This window comes from Anneissia japonica, unplaced genomic scaffold (assembly GCF_011630105.1).
Source record: "Anneissia japonica isolate Jap-2015-1 unplaced genomic scaffold, ASM1163010v1 scaffold2707_len876726_cov182, whole genome shotgun sequence".
In the NCBI taxonomy this organism is placed as follows: domain Eukaryota; kingdom Metazoa; phylum Echinodermata; class Crinoidea; order Comatulida; family Comatulidae; genus Anneissia; species Anneissia japonica.
In genome coordinates this window covers 159,539-167,964 of record NW_022723260.1, presented here as the reverse complement: position 1 = coordinate 167,964, position 8,426 = coordinate 159,539, and the positions used below count along the sequence as shown (strand labels likewise).

At 33.5% G+C, this 8,426-nt stretch overlaps 1 protein-coding gene across 1 annotated transcript; it reads right to left on the bottom strand.

Moving 5' to 3' along the window:
- Positions 1 to 1,794: 1,794 nt before the first annotated feature.
- LOC117112138 (coenzyme Q-binding protein COQ10 homolog B, mitochondrial-like) lies at positions 1,795 to 7,391 on the bottom strand. Its single transcript, XM_033255197.1, has 5 exons — positions 7,231 to 7,391; positions 4,544 to 4,714; positions 3,894 to 4,086; positions 3,145 to 3,246; positions 1,795 to 2,432 (listed from the first exon to the last, which is right to left on the bottom strand). The coding sequence occupies exons 1-5, from the start codon at positions 7,374 to 7,376 to the stop codon at positions 2,271 to 2,273; spliced, it is 774 nt and encodes a 257-aa protein (XP_033111088.1). The 5' UTR covers positions 7,377 to 7,391; the 3' UTR covers positions 1,795 to 2,270.
- Between the last annotated feature and the right edge of the window lie 1,035 nt (positions 7,392 to 8,426).

The window sequence follows — 8,426 nt, the reverse complement described above, 5'->3', positions numbered from 1 at the left end:
TAAAGTAAACAATCTAAATATTAACTTTATTAGCTCAACGCAGACAGTATAATTACCTTTTAACGATTAACTGTCCGTGTAATAAAACTTTCAAAAATTCAATAACAATTGAATTGCTAATTTGAAAGAATTAAAAACTTCCAAGGGGATATAGTAGATCAAATTTGATTCGTGTTTTTTTATACATGTAGAATAAAAATTAATTGGTGTGTTATAATTTTTTAATAGAAATCAATAACTTACTTAAGGTAAGCAATTTTATTATTGAATTTTATTTCTTAAGATTGTGCTCAAACATCAACACACAGTACTCCTTAGTAAATTGTCATAATTTGATCACACTCTAATGTATGCATCTGTGTTTGTTGGTCTAAGGAACAAACAAGTTCTGATTTGGCCACCCATATGAAAGATGAAAATATATGTCTCTAAGACTATAGCTTACTATCTTTGCTTGTATTGGGACAAGGAGAGCAGACAGTTTAAAAAAAAAAAAAGAAGGCACAAATTACGAATGAAGGAACGTTTTATTTCAAATATATCCGGAACACCCATGGACATCTTGGAAAAATACAAATCAAATTTAATTACTACATAATATCATAACATTATAATTAGCACAGCATTTATCAAATTGTATATCTCATACGTTTATCAGAACAATAAAAATTGTGGTTTCTGAAGATTGTATGCATTTCATTCTTAGCCAATAAGATGTTGCCTTTGAGAACAGTAAACACAGTAAATGAATTCATGTGCTCAGTGTTTCTTTTAAACCATATTCATAGAGGGTGACCCTTCCAGCATAGCCTAGAAGGTCAGCTGATATTCAGGGGCCCTCTTTAAATAAATTAAACATGATGTTTTATTACTTAAGATTGTTAATATTTATTCTACGTGTATAAACAAATTTGCTATATCAGCAAAGTGTCACTATGAGGCTTATGGAATGGAGATATTGTTTTTTTAGTTGCGAGAAAAAAAATCCTGTGTAGTCACAGGATTTGAATCGAGAACCCTGGGATTGGAAGGCAAGCACCTTAACCACAAAGCTACATCTCTATTCAGTGTTATTTAAAAATAGGTTAATATAAAAAATACGTATCCATTTTCCTGACTTGAGCAATCTAATCGATGCAAAATGCAAAACGATATTTTTTCCAGAATATTCATCCTATTGGAAAGAATTCAGACTTTCACAAGTCATTCTGTCACAAGTCACCTAAGAAATCCAATCCCCAATCCTATATGGTGTACCGCAAACATTTACCAATTGTTACTTTGCCATGCCAACCTTCGTGCAATACAAAATACACAGATGAATTATTTTCTGACTGATTCTCTCTATTCAAAAATACATTATCACATTCAACATCATCTTGTACAGTATATCTATGTTCTTAGTAAACTTAATCATTTCTATACATCCACAGCCTCTACATGTTCAGTATTAAAATACTATATATTGCAATAAAACACACAATCCCTGAAGATTTGATACTGAACTTTTGAGAGGTCACCACTGAAATGTAAGACCACATCAAACAGACATTTTTAAAATTTTTCTCTGTAAAACAATTGTTTTAATAAGCCGAGACTTTCTTTATACTTTGTTTAGCACGAATCACGCCGTTTTGTTTTTTTATTACGCCCTCCGCTGCCTTGAAATCTCCAAAGATAAAATATGTATATTTTTTCCTAATTATATAAATTTGAAGCAAACCATTCTATTTTACATTCACAAATAAAATTAATTTTCATTTTCTCCTCCATTTTGGTGTTTTTGGCAAAAATATTTGCTAAATAAGAAAACAAAATTTTATTTTAATATTTACGTACTTGAAATAAGTACGCGAAACAAGGAATTAAAATTCTCGCTTAATAATGTTTACAATAATAATTTTAAACTTTATGACTGCAGTTTTCTATGTGCTGTACATCAAACAATCAATCACCTGGCTATTTTCTTCAGATACTATTACATCCTTCAGATACTAGTACACCAATTCCATAAACATTTATACAAACTTTCCTTAAAATTTTCCATTCTTCAACTACTCCATAAAATACCTCATAATCAATGGTTATTTGGTCTAGTGTTAAATTTAATATTATAGATAAATATTAAATAAAATACTATCAATTGTATATTATACATACCAATCTTTAATACAATATTTACCTAGTGTTGCACATGTATTGAATGCAATATGTATTTCAGATATTATTCATAATTCTATAAATATTTATGCTAAAATATCAAGCTACAGTCATGAACTGTGTATATGTATAATTTGAGATTTACTAATTGCTTGTGGACCAAACAGTTTCTCAGCACGCTTCTCAAAAGCTTTCACCATTTTCTTTACAACTTCATCGAAAAAAAGCGTGGATATATTTGAATGTAATGCTGATCGAAACTGAAAAGAAACCTGCAAATAAAAAAAAAGAAATACATATGTTTATATTTAATTCTATAACTCATTATTATTAATAACAACATGTATATTTAATTATTTAATTACAGTATGTTTGCAACCATATTTAATGAGGGTGAACCATCCACCAACTTCTGCTCATGTATTATTATTTATTATTATCATTATCATCATTATTTTTAAATACTTATCATCATTTAATTATTTATTATTATGTATTGTTACAGTAATTTTGTTTGATAACAGAATGGCCCTTTCTGGAGTGCAAATCAAACTGAGCAGCTCTATTAAGGGGACACATTTGAAACAAAAAAAAGTGTCCCCTAAATAGGATTGGCCAGAGTGTAAGTTAAAAAATATATTTTCACTCGTTTTGTGGCTGAAAAACAACGTCACCTTAATAGGCACCTTCTGGAGTGCCAATCAAACTGAGCAACTGACCAATCAGATTAGGAACAGGAATACGTGTGTGTCTCACGAACATTATGATGTCCCACAAATGCACATGTTTTCGTACATTTACGCTATCTTTTGGTGTTACCTTAGCAACAACGACCAAGGGGCGGGGCTTAGCAGAAAGGCCCATTATGTATATTTTCATCTACATCTTATGAATATTCAATCAATAAATCAATCTACCTTTTATTTCAACATAAGACAATATATCTCTTTAAATGAGCTTTTCAAGTTCATTTATTAGCATTACCTGAAAATCTAGGGTGCATGTATCTGACTTTCCCTTAATGCCAGGGCCGAATTGCCACGACGTCATCAGATGGTTAAACAGCATACCATCAGTACACACAGCCTATATAAAACAAAAACAACAATTACATATTATTATAAATAATAAATTTACAAGATCAGGAATGGACACGTATGAAGTAGACGACCTATGCCAAGATCGTGCTGCTTGGAGAACATTTTTCAGGTTTCAACCGACAGACTAACGACAGTCTACCGGGCGTTTGGGTGAGAATAATTAGTTGTTACTTTTAATATAACCATGGTTTGGTACAATGTTTTGGGGTTTTGGCCACTCCCAATGAAAATGGTAATGTAATGCGAAATGATGCAACAGGCCTAGTGGCTTTAACTATATGCAATAATTATTTTAGGCCACCATTTGAGAACCCCTGCTTGTGTTTTTCAATCTATGGCCACCAGCTGGGGAGGATTTAAGGTGGGGGGAGGGGGCACCAGGAGAGTTAAAAAAAAAAAAAAAGAAACAAAAAGAAAAAATTAATTGCCCAAAACACCTCATAGGTTAATTTCAGGCATCTAGAAAACAAAAATTTTGTGGCAGAATACCCCCGGATCTCCTAGGATGGTGTTATCTCAATTGCTCCCCCTTTTGCTCTCCCCATTTTGGACATCTCCGGATCCGCCCCAGCTCAGCACTGATGAACTTGTTCATTTCTTTGTTTGTGGAATATTTAATGATCCCCATAATACCTTTACTAGGTGTGGTCTAGTAACTGTAACCAGTGACATGTAACGTTCACAGAAAGGAGGATATCCAATCTCTAACTGCGCCTTCATGTGTCCTGGTTTGCGGCCAACAATGTCCGACTTGGTGCACCAAGGAACAAACTCTTTGTAATGTTCAACATTTGCAACTACTTCATACATCTCTTCCATAGAATATCTGAAACAATAATTCCACAAACTATTAAAAAAAATGTTTGATATGTTATTGGTGCAATTACGATAGCTAAAAATTTAAGGATAATCAATGTAATGTTTTTCTTTTATATTATAAAAAACACTGAGCTGCAAAGGATCAACCAATCCATTAACTTTCAACAAGCCACCAATAGAAAAAAAAATTCTACTGATTGAAATACTTATATTTTTAAAAATCATTAAAAAAATTATGCAATGACTATAGGAACAGTTTATTCATATACTGTATTATTTAATTAGTGGTAACCTTTTATTTATTCATTCTTAAACGAACTTTAAATAAGCCAATTAATCAAAGTAAGCGAATCAAATAGGATCTATTTATTGACTTGTTGACAACACAACACATAAATTAATGCGAAATGTATGAATTTACAATCAATTCAATATTTTAAAAATCAGTATAATAATAAACATACCCTAATATTCTTCTTTCAGAATATTCTTTCCTTTTATTAATAAAAGCAGTGAGGAAATTGCGTTGAGGTATATGATGAGGTAAAAGCATTTGCGACCCTTGCATAGGTGACACAATTCTATTGGATACTACATGTTTATAATCTCTTGTTTGGTTGTGACAAACAGATAAGCTGTGGAAAAAACCATAATAATTAATATAATAATTTGACTTGTACATTATAGAGCCACTCCACCACAAAAGTAAGTTATTGTCATTTATTGTTGCTACTGATAAAGTTGATTTAGATCATTTGGCTTGCTTGTTCTATTGCTACAAACATGGAGGAATTAGTTTGCCTAAACATTCCTCCACGTCCATCTACAAAGTACAAACATGTCCTGCTTCTTGGTTCACAATGGTTGTCTAGGCCTAGCTAAGCCTAGGGCCTAGGCCTATAATTTCACATCATAAAAAAAACAGAATGAATCCCTGAGTGTGTCCACTGAGTCTAATCCTTAACTTAGCCTAGGCCTAGTACAGTGTTGCCAGATAGTCGACAGGCTTCACGGCCAAACACACGCCATCTCACAGCCAAATTCGGCCAAACTTTTTTTCGATATCGGCCAAAATTCGGCCAGATTTTAATCCGATTAGAAGACAACAGTGGGTACATTCATTTGAAATTCTACAAAAATTATACGAAAATCAGCGCTCCTTTGTTTGAAATTGAATAAATTCAAATGATATACACAGAACAATGTTGAAAATAAATAGCCTATGTTCTTTAGTTGTTGGCATGCAGGCCAATTAAGGGGCAAATCCAGAGATGTCCGAAAGGGGAGAGCCGGGGCCGAAAAAAGGGGAGATGGGGGGAGGGGCGAAAGTAGGTCCGATCGAGATAACACCATCTTAGAGGAAATTTGTCTTTTCTAGACGCCCGAAAATAACCTGATGCATTTGGGCGATCAATTTTTATTTTTTATTTATTTATTTTTTTTTTTTACCACCCCTTCCCCTTAAATCCACCTCTGCTATTTAAAATTGATCTAAATTTGATTTAAATGTATTAAATATTATGTACATTATAGTCGATTTATAGCAAAAATTTTAAGGGCCTGTTATTGCCAAATCAGTGGATCGCTTTAATTAGAATGAATTAAGTTACATAGTTAGGTAACACAAACTGGCGTTAAAACAAACCCATGAAAACTTTAATAAATACTTTTTATCTAAACTTTCGAAATTCGCCTCTGAATGTTATTGCCGCAGTACTTAAAGTAATAAATCAATGTTGCTATAGTATCTGAATCATCTTCTTCATTCTCATATGCAACCTAACTCCACAGTAACTTCGAAGAAGTCTCTCCAAAACTTGCTTGAAATTGGATGTGCTATCGGACCCGAATTATCACATCGAGCATTTATGGCACTCTACATAAAGAACACTGCGGCACCTAGGGCTATACCATTCAAGTGGGCAATAATAAATAAATTAAAGTACAGTATTTAATTTATATTCAAAAGAAATTCAAAAGAGATCGAACCTCCACTAGTAAGATGGAACATATACAGTACAAAGACACACAATATGGTACAAACTTGCAATGAACTGTCTTCATAAAGCTTAAACGCCGTAGCGTAATCTTACAACCAGTGCCATTTTAAAGGTATTCTTATGTTATCATCCTAAAATATTTTAGCTATTAGTATTTAGTATTTGTGAGTCAACCCAATTGCTATATTTCAGAATAATTTGGATTCACAAAGGCTTACAAAGTTCAACCTTTCATATGAATTATTGGGGATTATTTTTAATATTCAATACAATTCAAAGTGTATGTGGGATTGGTTGGATTTAGATGGATTAACCCACCAAAAAATTAGAATCATGTCTTAAGACGTATTGTATTTTTTTTCATCTAATAAAATTCCATAAGATTACAGACCTGGTTCTTCCAACCCACTCTGGGAAAGTCTGTCTCTTATACACATCTAGATGTGTATAATCATTTAGATAGCCTCATGATGCTCATTTAGATAGCCTCATGATGGTTGGAATACATCGTGATAGGTGAAGCAACCTCGACCATGACAACGTGGTTGACAGATTTCATGCAAAATTTCCAAAATATAGAATTTCACTTTCAAGAATGAGGATTTGAAAATAAATTAGATGGTTACATTACATACTCTTTGTTTCTTGCTTTATTCAAAATGTTTGGTTTTGGAAGCTGATTTCAAGATTAGAAAGCATAGCCTACATGAAGTCATATTATAGTCGATGCCTATCAAATAAGTAATAAAAATTCGCCATAATTCATCAAATATCCGTGGCTCCCCCACTGGCACCGGGGGCCCTAGGCGCCCCCCCCCGGCCAAGTGAGACTCGATTCGCTCCACTAGCGATTTTAAGGTTGATTCTATTATTAATTGCATATTAAAAGTCCCCTCTCTGTCTCTTATACACATCTGCGCCTCACTGGTCTCAGCATAATTATATTTCCGCATACGTTAGGCCTAAGACAAGCTGGTTGCACGCGCGGAAGGCAAGATTCATCCCTTCATCGGTAACCAATCCTACTCTCTAAGCTAGGCCTAGCGTAGGCCTAAATCTGATCGGCTGGATGACGTTGACATTTGAAAGTAAAACACTTAACGTCCGTAAGCCGAAATCAAATTACAAGACAGAGAAATGTAGCAACAAACCTTCTTGGTCTTAATAACCGAGTCTCTACAAGTAATGTACCGTATAAATGTTGGTAAACTTTTTGTAAAATATTTACATTCTTCGCCATGGCAAACAGCCGACTACGTCGAAAAGACCGCACCGGTATGACGTATGATGACGTCATTACCCGGTTGCCGAAAACTAGGTCACTGTGCTGGGTCACTGCCGTCAAATCGTACACAGAGCCATAGATGGAAAGATTGCGACCTTGAGAATTTAGAAGCCATTTTGTGTCATACGCGATGCGCGTTCTGTGTCTAACGCATCTAACGTGATGTGCGTTCCTGTGTATAATATTGTATAATACAGTTAGCGGCCTCCTGTATAGTTTAATTCCATTTAATCTTTTTAGCAGTCGAATTTCATGTAACTCTATAGCTTTTTTTGAATGATTTCACTAATTTATATCCAATTTCATATTATAAATACTGTAATGATTTTTGAGAAGTTCTTTAATCCTCGCCGATAGACCGAGAGAGCCTTTCGATGGCAAGCATTCTTCAATTACAGTAAACAATAACAGGAAATAAAACATAGTAAGATTAATAAGGTCCTATATAATTAAAACAATTGTGGAATAGAAAATAAATAGCAGAAATATAAGGTATATGTATGAGTTTAAATAATATAACGCATGATATCATGATGACAAATAAAATACAGTTTAGAAATCAATGAATATAACAAAATGTACATAAGTAGAAATAATATATAGCATAGGCCTAGTTAGATACTGTATTCATAGAGAAATATTGCGTATGAAGGCATAATCACATGTAGAGTCAAAGTCCTTATTTAGAAATGTGAGTTTTTAACCGGATTATCCATTTCATTTCTGCGTTACGTCGTTCTTGTGTTGGTTTAAAATTGCAACCTATTATTATAGCCCTAAAGTCATTGATGGTGTGATTAGGTGAATTAAAATGTACACTTACTGGGAAGTTGAGTTTGTGTCTTAGAGATGATTTGTGGTTGTTCATTCTAGATCTGAAAGTTAGACCAGTTTCGCACAACATAGTTTCCCTAGTTGCATTTGTTGCATGCAGATGAGGTATATAATATTGGGCGAGTTGCAATTCAGTACTGGTGGCCGGATTGTTATTCGTGTTCCTGGTGGAGTAAATGAGCTGTCAGTATTGATGATGTTGCATAATTGACATCTAGAGCTGTTACA

Excerpts from the sequence above, each read along its gene's own strand:
- LOC117112138 (XM_033255197.1), bottom strand. The coding sequence starts at position 7,376 with ATGACGTCATCATACGTCATACCGGTGCGGTCTTTTCGACGTAGTCGG. Across the intron at positions 4,087-4,543 it reads TCTGAAAGAAGAATATTAGG|ATATTCTATGGAAGAGATGT; the intron begins GTATGTTTATTA and ends TTATTGTTTCAG. Across the intron at positions 2,433-3,144 it reads CATGCACCCTAGATTTTCAG|GTTTCTTTTCAGTTTCGATC; the intron begins GTAATGCTAATA and ends TTTTATTTGCAG.